The following is a 15,279-nucleotide window of genomic DNA, read 5'->3' as shown; positions in this document are numbered from 1 at the left end:
TTGGCGAAACCTCCACCCCTTTAACTTTAGGATCAATATCAGCTGAGCCGATACTGGGGGTATCGGTAATTATCAGTTGATATTTTTGCACCGATATTAGCCGATACCATTGTTTTTGATTCGCTAGAGGCGCGGCCAAAACCAATTGTCTTTTTCCATTTCAAAGTTTTGTTCACTTTTCCAACTTACCTTTGGTTTTGAAAAAAATGAAAAATAGTTGTGCATTTCTTAAATGAACTTGTTCTCAAGTTTTCGGGAACAGCAAATGCATGACACAATGTTCCGTACGCAGATAAGACTCGTGGTCAAGTATCTTGCAAATGAAGCATAACGTGAAATTATCCCCATAAGAGTTCACTGCTTCTCTTTAGTTCTCTTCGAAGTCTACCAGACTTTGTTCGTACAGATGCAGTCTCATGTAACAATAACCCCAATGATGTCCCGAAAGCCAACAATACACCTGTGGGTAATCCTTCCGCTTTCTTTGGTGTTTGCGGACATCCCTCTCTTTAGTGACCTCCCACAGTCAAAAAGGTCATCGCCCATGAAAGTGGTGGACATGTCTCAACATGTACATAGCATTTTCCTGGAAATTCAAATACCTGGGTTTTGGCACAAGGAACGCGGCACGGGAATAATTTTCTTTGAATGACAGATGATGGCAGTTAGTTTCTGGAAAGTGTAGTGATGGGTTTGGATTTCCTCCCACGCCAAGCGATAGAACTATACGTTTAATTTTTCTTAAAAATCATTTGCCGAAAGTATATCGAAAGCAAAGTCACTTCGGAATATCACTGTATTGTAGTCAATCGCCTGATAAGTTTGGGAAGAGTGATCCTGTAGCTTTAGAGGAGGTTGAAGAGGCATGATCTCATTTTTTAACATTGGGGGAGAGGAGGATGACAACCACAATTGCCTTGCTCTTAGCTTCACTTAATATTTCTCTAATATTTGAAACATTTGATCGATTGTCACTTTAAAAAAATGTAAAGCTGAGATGCATCGTTGCAACAAAGCATCGTTTGGTGGGATAAATTATTCATCGCCCCTCGTCAGAAATGAATACGTATAAAATGTAATAATAATAATTACACACACACACACACATAATTTATATATATATAATCTTTGTTATTTTAAATTTGGAATTATACAAGTATCGGTATCAGTGGATATCGGTGAGAGTATTGGCATCGGTATTGGTTCAAAGTGGTATCGGCTCAGCCCTAATCAATAACCATCCATCCTCCACCCAAAACTCCAATTTCACAGTTGCCATCCACACCAACAGCCAAAACATCACCTTCAAGAACTGTTTCCGTGTTGCCATCTTACTGTCTCCTACACAATTTTTGTTTGTTCGTCCTTCCGGTACTCTTTCCCATTCTATCCCTTATATATTTTTTCCTATCTGAATATGCCGGACCCTGTGGGTGAGTGGTTAGCACATCGTGCTGCGACGCCAAGGGTCCCAGGTTCGAATGCTGCTTGAGCTTGGTTGTTTGTGAATGTCCATTCATCAATTTCATCACTTTATCACTCATCCCCATCTTCGAAAATTAGCCAAGAGGCACAAAACGTGAAGTAAAATAAACTAAATCAATCAACCAATCAAACCTATCTGAATATGAACCCTGTTGTGTACAACTCTCGCCAACTCTCCCAACTCCGATCACTCATTTCCTTCACCAAATCTGTTTGCCCCACACGCTTATTACATCCATGCCTGATATTAGGCAAACCCCAAAAAGCCTAACCCTCAAACTTCCATTCTCTGCCAAGCCTCCAAACATCCAACCCAAAATTTGCTCCCTAGAGAGAAATTTGGCTGTCGAACTAACCCTAACCATGTAGAAATCCCAGCTCCATCATGCTGCAGAACTCCCGATTTCCATCCAGTCCCTTACCAAGATTTTCCTACTGACCCCCAGGGAACAACCATGACCAAATCAACACCCCCTGGCACCTTTCCCAGTTCATTGCCAACAACATCAACCAGAAACAACTTCAGAAACTTTCTATTCTATGCCGACAAGCCCTGAATGCAGGATGACCCCTCCTCCTCCCACTACCACATCACCAATCCAAAACGACATGTCCATTACGACCCAACCCACCCTGCATTTACCCACTCCACCCCCACAAACTAGCACCAACTGCACCTCTCCCACCCACCACACCACTGAAGAGTACCAGTCATCAGACAAAACATGCGCCCAGCACATCGACACTCCTGGCCCCGCAGCACCCACTGACTGCACCTCCGTCTTGAACCTTGCTAGCCACAACCTCACCACCGGCGAAATCGACATCCTGTCTAAAGGCCTCACCTTCTTCCCAGCCTCACCCCCCAACAATTTCAAGCTGCTATTCGACATCAAAACTTTCACCCGCAGACTTCGATGGATGTACTCTTAGGCCAAGAATCCTTCCTGCAACACCAATTCCCCAAACATTCATCCCAGTCTCCTCCAGTTTCACCCACCCTCCTCTCACGACCCTCCTTCCCTACCCAACAACCACCCCCTCGAAAGATACATAACTGCTGTCGTCACCAACGTTTCGGATGGTTCATACATCCGTAACACCTCATCCCACCACAACCTAACCCCAGCCCAGCACCAAGCCCTCCGATCCCTCCGCAACAACCCAGATATTAAAATCCTCCCTGCAAACAAAGGGTGCACCACAGTAGTCTGGAACTCTTCTGACTATGTGGCGGAAGCCTCCCACCAACTCTCTGATCCTACCACCTACAAGCCCACCACGGTTGATTTATCCACTTCACATCTGAAAAAAATCCGTGAATTTGTCCAACTCCACCATCTCCACCCTCATACCAGACAACCCCCGCACCCCCACTTTCTACCTCCTCCCCAAAATCCACAAACTAAACAACCCTGGGAGACCCCATGTGTCCAGTTACAATTTACCTTCAGAACGCATATCAGCCTTTGTTTACTCCCATCTCCAACCCCTTGTCCAGAGCCTACCCTCCTACTTACGTGACACTAATCACCTCCTTGACATCATCCACAACCTACCACCTCTACCAGCCAACACCATCCTCACCACTGTTGATGTCACCTCCCTATACACCAACATTCCCCATGCCCATGTCCTCCGTGCCACGGAATCATTCCTCAACAGCCGACCCAAACAACACAGCCCCAGCACCCACTTCCTGATTCAACTAGCCAACCTTGTACTCACCTGCAACAACTTCCACTTCAGAGACCAGCATTACCTGCAAGTACGTGGCACAGCCATGGCAACCAAAATGGCCCCCTCCTATGCAAACCTGTTCATGGGCAGGCTGGAACAACAGTTCCTAGAGTCCCAACAATTGAAACCACTATTCTGGCTCAGATTCATTGACGACATTATTCTCCTCTTGACACATGGTGAAACCTTCCTCATCACCTTCCTAAACCAACTGAACAACTCACCACCTTCAAATTCACCTGGTTCCACTCCAATGACCAAGTGACCTTCCTAGATGTGGATATCCACATCGAGGGGACCACTTGGAAACATCCATACATATCAAACCAACCAACCACCTCCAGTTGCTACTCCAGCTCTCACCCCCACCACACTAAAAAAGCCATACCATTCTCCTTAGCCCTTAGAGGCCAACACCTCAACTTATCCCCCCATCCTGCCAAAATTACAACCTATGCCTGCACCAAGCCCTAATCAACTGGGGCTACCCCATTCACCCTCATCAACATGCAAATAACCAGGGCCATGTCCCACACCTGTGCCATACAACCCAAAACTAACCCTCCTGCTCTGATCACCCAATACCACCTTCACCTCCTGATAATTAAACATACCATCCACTCCCTCCTTCCCATCCTCCACAGTGTTCCCAACACCAGACACATCTTTCGGGACAAACCTAGGGTCATCTTCCGATGTCCTCCCCCCCAACCTCAAGAACATCTTGGTCCATAATACACCCACCGCAGCCATCCCACCACCCCAGCCCACAAGTGCAACAAACCCAGGTGCAAGACCTGCCCCATACTCTTCACCTCCCCCATACCTAGCCACCCAATAAGTATTTTCCCATTCCCCCCTAACCACAACCCACCATCAATCCTGCAGTAAACACTGGTGAAAGGATCTTCATGTAATACTCGTGTTCTATCACTTGTTTCTGGCACTGCTGCCCAGACGGACGCTGTCGTCAGTATTCTGTGCCTCTATGCTTTTGAACTCCATACTTTCTACCTACTGTGACAATGAGGCCATAACCTCGAAATATCAAACTTTTCTTCAATTGTGGTAAGTGTTTACTGTCTCCTATGAAATTTTTGTTTATTCGCCCTTCTGGCACTCTTTCCCATTCTATCCCTTATACGAGGGTCACTATTTATATTTTGAGCCTAACAATGAAAAAACAGGAATTTGGCATTGAAAACTGCTTTATTGTTTTTCGAAGTATTCTCCTTTATGGTCAATACACTTTTGCATTCGTTCGAACCATTTGTCAAAGCAGTGTTTCCAATCTTCTTGAGACACCTCCATAATATGGTTTTTGAACGCATCAACGGCGTCTTCCGCCGACGAAAATCGTTGTCCACGCAATTTATTCTTGACATTCGGGAACAAGAAGAAGTCATTGGGTGCCAAATCAGGACTGTACAGCAGATGACCCATCAATTCGATTTTTTGACTGTTCATAAAGTCGGTTGTTAGACGAGATGTGTGACAGCTGGCATTGTCTTGATGAAGAATGATCCGACGGCGTTTGTTTGTTTTCCGTATTTGACCGAGGATCTCTGGCAAACAAATTGTTGTGTAACATTCAGAGTTGACCGTTCTACGTTCCTCTAAAGGCACAGTTGCCACATGACCAGTTTTCCCGAAAAAACAGGCGACCATTTGTTTCGATGTGCTTCGAGCGCGAACAACTTTTGTTGGATTGGGTTCATCTTGAAACACCCATACAGTCGACTGCTGTTTACGTTCCGGCTCATATGCATATATCCATGATTCGGCACCTGTTACAATCTTATATACGTCTTTTGAAGCACCACAATTGTATTTATTGAGCATTTGTTTGCACCAATTGACACGAGCGTCTTTTTGAGTTTTTGTCAAATTGTGTAGATCTAACGAGAACATACCTTTCTCACAGCTAAATGATCATGTAATATTTTATATATGCTGGTGGATCTAATGCCTATGGCTGCCTCAATCTCACAGTATGTCACATGACGATCTGGCAGTATTAGGTTTTGCACAGCATCAATGTTTTCTTGAACAACAACTGATTTTGGACGACCTTCGCGAATCTCGTCGGTGAGCGAATGGCGGCCACGATTAAATTCATTATACCAGCGTTTCACAGTGGCAAAGGATGGGGCTTCATCGCCAAATGTGGAAGTAAGTTGATCGATGCACTCTTGTCTTGATAATCCACGTCGAAAATCGTAAAAAATCATCGCACGAAAATGTTCACGAGTTAATTCCATTTTATTGTTGTCACGCAATCTCCAAAGCAACATAAACAACACAAATGAAGCTATTGACAAAACATTTGAAGTACGTTATGGTCAATAATGCCAGACGATTCCGTGCAAATGTCAAATCGTGCCTAACTTCAATCAGTGTTACCAAGGCTCAAAATATAAATAGTGACCCTCGTATATGTATATATTTATATATGGGCAGTTGTCACTTCATGTTAAGTAAATTTGAAGACTTTCGTGTACAACACATTAACTATTACATCCTTAATTGAAGTGTCCCACCTTATTGCCTAGCATTATACAGGACAATGCATGATAACACAGAACAGAAACTTAAAAATGTTGTTACTATTCAAACTTATGTAAATGTATTCAGTATAACAGTACATAAGACAGAAGGATAGAACATAAATATAACAGGCTACTCACAAGGGCAACAGTGAAAGATTAACCTTTAAGGGATGGTTGAGATATATATATATATATACATATAGATCCCATTGCGGTAGCACTTGCAGACTATTGCACACAGGTAAAACAGCGCCACCAAAAAATCAGGCGAGACCAGGCTGGCTCGAGTCCCGGTTGAGCCTGCATTTTTATCTGAAACTTCTATATAGTACATCTCCTGTGCGTCCCTAATTGAATGAATCATCCCCCCACTTGTATGGCGCTTAAGATGAATGGGATATACAGGGTGTCTACAAATGATTTGAGCCATTTCATGATGTTACCGTGCATGTATTATTGAACGTATCAGAAGTAAGTTCACAGTTTTGTAGAGAAACTCAACAAGTTCTTGACACACTACAAGTATTTGATTTGTTCCCCCTTTGGAATTCTGCGAGTATCAACTTTATAATCAAGTTCTTTCCAAACGTGATACAGCACATCAATAAGCTCAACAATGTCATGGGGGGTTTCTGTTCCCCAGATGGCACATTATGTCTGTTCACTGTGCCACTATGTCAAAATGTAGTTTCATCACTGAACACAAGTTTATCACAAATGCCATCATGGTCTTCCATAAGCTCTTGAAATCATGTACAAAACTTCGTTCTCGGGTTTTAGTGATTACAGCAACTGCAAGCTGTATGGCATCTGTTTCAGCAATATTCGCAAGATCTTCCACACGGTCGCTCATGGAATATCCAATTCCTTGCTTGCTTCTCTCCACATTGACTTTTTGGAGCTTTTCTTCAGGCACTGGAGAACTAACCATTGATTTTGCCTTAAGAGAGACATCTTGTAGCTGAAAGTGTGAACTGTTCACACTATCGATATACACCGTATGTAGTTTGCACTGGGTGGATAATTACTGAACTTAGTTCTAAATCGTCCTTGAATCGTTGTCACCGAGAGACTTGCATGATATTGGAGGATGAGCGTATGCTTTCTCGCTGTTTGTTGCCATCGTAACTACTGCTGTACTCTAGAGGCAGGAGGTGGAAATGTACAACACTTGAAATAGGAAACAAAACTTTGTGAAATACAGGTATGAACTGAAAGTAATGAGACAAGTGTTATTACTCAAAGTCAGAAATCACTATTTTTATTCTACCTATGGTAATACATAATTTGAACCTTATTGTTACTTTTCCACATAACATCCAGATCGGTCAACTCATTTGCACCACTGTAGTGGCAGTTAAAAAATTCCACTCTCATAGAAGTTCCGTTTCAGCATGACGTAACCACCGGCAAACCTCATCCTTCACCTCATCATCTTTGTCAAACTTGGTACCCCAGAAGATGTTCTTCAACAGAACAAACAAGTAAAAATCGGATGGGACTGTAGGGAGGGTGGGACATTAGCTCCAAGCTCTTTTTTTCAATTTTCTGTACTGTGCACCCAGCTGTATGGGGAGCAGATGGTCGAACGTGTTTCTTTATGGTCATTTGTCAGAAGCTGTGGCACCCATCTTGAACAAATCTTGTGATAACCAAGAGTCTTTATGATGTCCTGTATAGCACTGTATCCAATGTTCAGATGATGTGCAATTTCTCGAACAGTTATCCTCCTTGGATTCGGTCTTTGTTGTTGGGCGTGGAAGCTGTTTTCGGTCTCCTACTGCGAGGCTTATCAACAATGTCTGTGTTACCATCTCTAAAATGTTTTACCCACCTTTTCACTGTACTGGAACCCATGCAGGCATATCCATAGAAGTTATGTAAACGTTGATGAATTTCTGCAGCTCCAACATTTTCACTAACAAGAAATTCCACGACAGTATGTTGACGAAACGAACTGTCTGTGGATGCCATTTTCCTCCTACTGACAGCGAAGGTGCGCATGTGCCAGCATGTGGTTCATACAGATGACTATCTGCCTGAAGTATGGTTTTACCTGAAATGGTCAAGCCTGAGAGTAATCGAACAAGGTTCACGACTTTCAGTATGTGCCTTGTACTTGTCCTCTAACATCACATTCGAACAAATTTACATCTAATACTACAGTTACAAATAATATTTGAAAATGGTTAAATCATTTGTAGACACCCTGTATATCTGTTTATATCATACCACTACACATGATATTTCAGTTCTGTCATTTTTGTTAATTTTATACATATGAAGGTATGACATACTGGAATCACAAAATATATATTATAATTTTTCCACACCAACATCATGAGATAGAACTTATAAATAGGGTATCATACTTCAGCCACTGCTTTTTGATTAAATATTTTACTTTTACACGTAATAACAGGAACAAATGAACTTTTTCACAATGTGCAACAATTAGGGACCTGGTGGGAAACGTCCAATTTTCAAAATGATCTGAAAATTTCAGTTTTCTGAAATTCTGCAATTTATTTTTCTTTTTTTGTAAGTTTGATTTTTCTTCTTCCTTTTACTTTCATTATTGGAAGGTAACAATGTTTCATTTTCACCTTTGCTAAAAACTTGTCGCTACAACAATTAGTTCTTCGAGCTATGATTTTGTTTTATTTCATGGCAAGTTTTCAAAGTGCACCTGGAAAGTGCTCTTCCATAGAAACCTACATGCAGGGGAGTTTAAGGGAATTTGACTCACCAGGAGTCATTGACTTCCTCGATGACAGCCTGCAGCTTCTGAATTAAATCCACAAACTCTCCCAGGGGCGTTGTGTATGGCAGGAGGGGACAGTCGGAATCTGGAGCATAGCCTTTTCCTCCCAGTCGATTCTTCAGAACATAAGACAGCACACTCTGAAAGGAGGAAGACAACTTACAGTCCACATCTGCACCATTTATATCGGCAGCATGCAGTGAGTTTCATAGAACAGCTAATAAGAATAAAATTTAAATTTTAATTACTCATTGTTTTGACTAAGTGCATACATATTATTAAAGAGCATTTTGCAGGAATGTTAAAATATATGCAGGGCACTGTGTTGAAACGATGAACAATTAAAATGTTCACTCTCTACAATCCATTAGTGTCTTATGTGAAAACTGCTTCGTATTGTGTCCATTTTCCTTATTCCATCCTAAGTAACAAAATTTCACAATATACTACATTAGTCTTAGGATAGGAATTGTAACAAACTATCATTTCCCCATCCCTGACATTACTGTAAAGTTGACACTTGAAATCAGGCGTAGATAAAACTCGAAAATAATTCAGGCGCCAGCTGCTATTTCTCAGGAGCCAGCATTCATTATATTTTTTTTGCAACTATGGTCTAAGAAAGCCATGAATCCAGTTAAGATAAAACCACACCTTTTGAAATGTGACCTTAAAACATCTCATTTATTAATTACCACACGACTGGATTAAAATAATTCATTTTTATGCTGGAGTGAGTGGCCTTCCTAAAGAACTCTATACTGGTAACAGCATGAAAACATTCTAATACTGTATATGGTAGGCTGTACCATATCACTGCAATTTTTAAATTCAGCTAGCAACAGTGCAAAAATTTATAATGGCACATTTATAATTCAGTTTTAATGATACACATGATCCAGAAAAGCCACAATTAAAATTTCCAAAACAATAAATAAATAAATAATCAGGAGAGAGTTCAAAATATTCTTAAAAAATCTTTTAGAACCAAATTTGAAAATTCAGGCACCATAGCGACTGGACGACCTGTTGTTTTTCTTTTTTATTTTACTGCTGCTAAAATGCAATTAACATTAAATAAAAAGGACAACCATGTAAAATTGAAAGGTCATGCATTAAATATCACCATCCTTGCATGCTGTTTTCACATGTATAAAGGAAAAACAACATGTCAATTTATGACTGAAGCAGCATGTTTCTGTCTAGTGTGTTTGTGTTTATCTTGTGTAGTAGTTATGCTGTCTAATGTGTTTCTGTTTGTCTTGTGTAGTATCGGTGGTGTGTTGTAATTGTGCTGTCTAGTATGTTTGTGTAGTAGTTGTGCTGTCTAGTATGTTTGTCTTGTCTTGCGTAGTAGTTGTGCTGTGTAATTTGTTTGTGTTTGTCTTGTGTAGTAGTTGTGGTGTGTAGTTTGTTTATGTTTATATTGTGTAGTAGATGTGGTGTGTTTGTGTTTATATTGTGTTATAGTTGTGATGTGTTAGTGTGTGTCTTGTGTAGTAGTTGTGCTGTCTAATGTGTTTGTGTTTGTCTTGTGTAGTAGTTCCTCCATTCATATTGGGGGTTAGGCGTAGAGATGACAACTCTGCACTGTAAAAAAAAAAAAAAAAATGTCAAGAAACAGCAATATAAGGCCATGGATGTTCCCAAGGTAAAATATTCCGGAGGTAAAATAGTCCCCCGTTCGGATCTCCGGGTGGGGACTACTTTGGGAGGTCCCTGGACTAAGGATAAGATCTACATTAGGAATAAGGGTACTAAATTAGGCACCTGGAATGTTCTGAGCCTTTACCGGCCTGGGGCATTTCAGTGTACAGTTAATGAGATAGTTAAGTATAAATTAGATGTAGTAGCTGTCCAGGAAGTTAGGTGGCCTGGAGAAGGGAATTGTAAAACTAAAAATTATACTTTTTTCTATGGTGGTACTGAAAATCATAATTTTGGAACAGGCTTTTTCATAAATAATAGAATTATCTCGGCTCTTAAAACAGTAGAATTTATTAATGATAGGATATCATATGCAGTTTTACAGGGTAGGTGGTGTAAAATTATTTTAATAAACATACATGCACCAACGGAAGATAAAGATGATAATACTAAAGATGATTTTTATACAGAGTTAGAACAGGTCTTTGATAAATTTTCTCAGTATGATCTGAAAATTCTGTTAGGTGACTGTAATGGCAAAGAAGAGACATTTAAACCCACGATTGGTAAAGAAAATCTTCATGAATTAAGTAATGATAATGGTATAAGATTGACTACTCTTGCAACCTCAAAGAATTTAATTGTGAAAAGTACCACTTTTAAACATAAAGATATCCATAAATATACCTGGTCTTCTCCAGATGGTAAAACTCATAATCAGATAGATCATATTCTCATTGATAAGAGAAGGCATTCTAGTATAATTGACGTTCGTACACATAGAGGTGCTGACTGTACCAGTGACCATTATTTAGTAATTGCTAAATTAAGAGAAAGACTCTCAGTGATAAATCATAAGCAACAAAATCTAAAAGTTATAAAATTTGATACAGGAAAGTTTACTGATGAAAGAATTAAGAAAGATTACCAAATTAAACTGTCAAATAGATTTGATATTTTGCAGGATTTAAATGATGATGAAAATATAAATGAAACAGACGTAAATAAGAATTGGGAGCACATACGTAATGCAATAGAATCAGCAGCTAAAGAAAGTATAGGATACCATAAACCGAGAAAAAGTAAGCCATGGTTTGATAATGTCATAATGTAATAGAAATAAGAAATCAGGCTAGACTTAGGTGGTTAAATAACTCTGATGATACAAATCTAAACAATTATAATAGAATAAAGCGAGAAGTTAACCGCACGTTTAGAAGTAAAAAAAGAGATTACTTGAAAAGCATAATTAACAAAATTGAAACAAACAGCAAAAATAAAAATATCAGAGATTTATATGAAGGTGTAAATGAGTTTAGAAAGGGGTGGCAACCTAAAGTAAACTTGATAAAAGATAAAGACGGTGATTTTCTAGCTGACCCAAGCGATATTCCAAATAGATGGAAGAACTACTTTAATGACCTTTTAAATGTCCATGTAGGAGATAAATCAGAAGTTTTGATTTGATTTGGTTTATTTTACTTCACGTTTTGTGCCTCTTGGCTAATTTGCGAAGATGGGGATGAGTGATGAAATTGATGAATGGACATTCACAAACAACCAAGCCCGACCGGGATTCGAACCCGGGACCCTTGGCGTCCCAGTGCAATGTGCTAACCACTCGGCCACAGGGTCGGGCATAAATCAGAAGTAAATGAAGTCCACACAGCAGAACCTTTAGTTCCAGAACCTAACTTGACTGAAGTTAAAGATGCTATTAAAAGGCTAAAGAATAACAAAGCACCTGGCATTGATTTAATACCAGCTGAGTTAATTAAATATGATGGAAATTCATTAATATGTCAAATTCATAAATTAATTTGTTTAATATGGAATAAAGAAGAAATCCCTCAACAGTGGAAAGAATCCATAATTGTTCCTGTGTTTAAAAAAGGTGATAAAATGAACTGCAATAATTACCGTGGAATTCCTCTACTCTCAACAACATACAAAATATTGTCTAACATTCTTTTAACAAGACTAACCCCATATGCTAATGAAATTATAGGTGATTATCAATGTGGATTTAAACGTAACAGATCAAATTTTTCACATCAGACAGACACTTGAAAAAAAGTGGGAATATAATCAAAATGTCCATCAGCTATTCATTGATTTCAAAAAAGCATATGATTCTGTCAAAAGAGATAAATTATATAATATATTAGTAGAGTTTGGAATACCTAAGAAGCTGGTTAGTATGATAAAAATATGCACCAGTGAAACAGAAAGTAAAATTCGTGTGGGTATTAATGTCTGACAAATTTACAATTCATGATGGGGTAAAACAAGAAGATGCATTATCTCCATTGCTCTTTAATTTTGCCTTAGAATATGCTGTTAGGAAGGTAAAAGAAACTAAAGAAGAACTAAAATTAAATGGTGTGACTCAGTTGTTAGCATATGCAGATGATGTAGACTTACTAGGAGATGATGTGAATACAATTAAGAATAATGCTAAAATATTTTTCAAAACTGCTAAAGAGATAGGTTTGGAAGTTAACAAAGAGAAAACTAAATATATGCTTACAGGCCGAAACCAAGTGTTAGGTAATAATCAAAATCTAATTATTGATAACTCGTTTGAACCAGTTTCCAAATTCAAATACTTAGAAGTAATATTAACAAATGAAAATTATATTAAAGAGGAAATAAAAAGTGGCTTAATTCAGGAAATGCAGGTTACTTCTCTCTTTATAAACTTTTGTCTTCTTGTTTAATATCTAAGAAACTAAAAGTTAAAATATACAAAACGGTAATTTTGCCTGTAGTATTATATGGATGTGAAACTTGGTCCCTTACATTGAAAGAGGAACATAAATTGAGAGTATTTGAAAATAAGATACTTAAAGTAAGAATCACGAAACTTCCGACCCTCTGTAAACAACCGTCTCACTTCGAGTAACGTATCACTCCGCGCCAGCTGTTAGTGAATGGTGTGGCCATCATATGCTGCTCACTCGCAACCTTTAATTTTACGTAACATGGAAAAACGTATTCTTATTTTTACTGATAATCTACACATTGAAGTATAATAAATTTTCTACATGTGATTAAATACGTGTACTTGTTCAAGAATTAACATATTTTTCTACGCCAAAAGTCCCATTTATCTGACACTGGGTTAACAGATCCCCCTTCCCCCCTCCTCTCTCAGTATGACAGCGCCAAAGTTATACAAGAGAGTGAGAGATTCGTTTCAGTAAATTTAAAAAATTTTGGTTTTATTGCTTCCTCTTCCACCAAATTATTACCCATCATTGTTGACATGTAGAGTATTGTTTTCTCCTTTGTGCAGCAAATATACCGCCAGTTTTAGCAGAAGCTAAACAAAGATAAGCCTGGGAATAAAAAGACATTGTTTATCTTTCTCTCGGTTTCTCGTGCACTAGAAAACAAGAAGACGATAATAAGCACATTATTTACGCACGTCTCATGCAAGTAATGTATTTTCTTACCTTGATTCAGCAGTTCCTTTTTGAACTTGAGGCATTTTCGGTGCTAGACAGAGTACGGTCTGTCAAATTTGCATCCCAAAAATGAACTCAACGTGGCACAAAAGGCGATTTAACGTCGACTGCTAAAATTGGGGAGATCGTCATCGATCATCACTATCAACATCTTCTCCACAGTGGACAGGGCGGCTCTTTGATTGAAAGAATATGAAAGCACCTCGCATTGTATTGCGCTTATCTCAAAATCGGTGTACTTGTTTATACGAGCAACAACGTGTTTTTTTCGCGGGACTCACAACTTGACCGGTCGTTTTCCTTTCTTTCACCACACCGAAAACACAAAGATGCAGACACACAATTACACTTGGACAACTTCACTGCTTGCTCAGGATAGCACCGACACAACGTCACATAAACGTTAAGAACAACCTGCTTCTTGCCACTTTTCAAACGTCTGTATTTCCGAAAGACTACTCTGAAAACACGGGAGACCTTCCTGCACGCATGGAAGTCGCCATGTTCAAAACTGGCGCTATTTTCTTGCTGTTCACGTGATCGATTGTAATTTATACAATAATCACGTATTATTATTATAAACAGAAACCTTTAATGAAAATATATTTTAAAATGTATAATCCAATGTAATTTACACGTTTTTCTTCCATCAGCGTACTTTCATAGAACGGACTACATGATGCGGAAGAAATCTGTTATTAGGCTGTTGCCAACCTCAATACTTCTCACTAAGTCAAGTACAGAAATGGAAGTGGTATGTCGAATGTCGGCATATGATGGTGTTGGTGACGATCCTCCGGGGATGGGGGGGGGGGGGGGTACGCAGGAGTCGATCTATAATCCAGAGGTGTTCACCATCCGGATGGTGCCATCCTCACCTCCGGAATACTCTTGCGGGTTAAGGAGGGCAGGCCGTAGGATGAAGGGTTTGATTTAAAATGAACACCTCACAACAAGAGAAGAAAAATGTGACAATATTTAAAAATTCACCCCCAAATAAGCATTTTATTTTACATATATGTAGCGTACAATAAAATATGACTGCCTCAAAATATTTCTGTATTCTACAGTCTTCTTTCCCCACTTTTATGCTTCTCTAAGTTGCCCTTTTAGTTTCCCTTGGTGTCTTTGCTGCATAATCCAGCATTTTTGAATGGGATGAAAAGGACATAGAGTGTGTTTTTGGGTGAAGTAACTTTAGAGATGTTGAAGTACACTCTGGAGGATACTGGAATGTGTGACATTGAAGTGTAGATCGACCACGTTGTGACACGCACATTTGTCATTAGTTACGAGACGATGAGGGATAGGTGATATTTGAATTCTAAATTAATTAGCTGCCCCCGTGACGGAGTGGTTAGCACATCGCGTTACGACGCCAGGGGTCCTGGGTTCGAATCGTGGCCTGGCCATGGATGTTTGTGAATGTCCATTCATCGATTTCATCATATCATCATCATTCATCCCCATCTTCGAAAATTGGCCATAAGTGGCACAAGAGGGGAAGTAAAATAAAGCAAATCAATCAAACCAAATGAGTTATTTCCATTATTTTATCTAATTAATAATTATTAATTTAGTCAATCAAATCATATGTATTAGCTGACTTTCATTATCTATAATA

The 15,279-nt window shown here is 39.3% G+C and overlaps 1 protein-coding gene across 1 annotated transcript in view; it reads right to left on the bottom strand.

Moving 5' to 3' along the window:
* LOC145979614 (PCNA-interacting partner-like) overlaps positions 1-15,279 on the bottom strand; it is a 119,969-nt gene that overhangs the window by 82,104 nt on the left and 22,586 nt on the right. The window contains exon 4 of the mRNA XM_083112580.1: positions 8,524-8,678. Coding sequence (XP_082968706.1) covers positions 8,524-8,678 — 155 coding nt within the window. The remainder of the gene's footprint in view (positions 1-8,523; positions 8,679-15,279) is intronic.

This window comes from Lepisma saccharinum, chromosome 1, assembly GCF_977018435.1.
Source record: "Lepisma saccharinum chromosome 1, izLepSacc3.1, whole genome shotgun sequence".
NCBI classification, from domain to species: Eukaryota; Metazoa; Arthropoda; class Insecta; order Zygentoma; family Lepismatidae; genus Lepisma; species Lepisma saccharinum.
The sequence above is the reverse complement of the archived record's forward strand: the minus strand, read 5'-3'. Positions and strand labels throughout refer to the sequence as shown.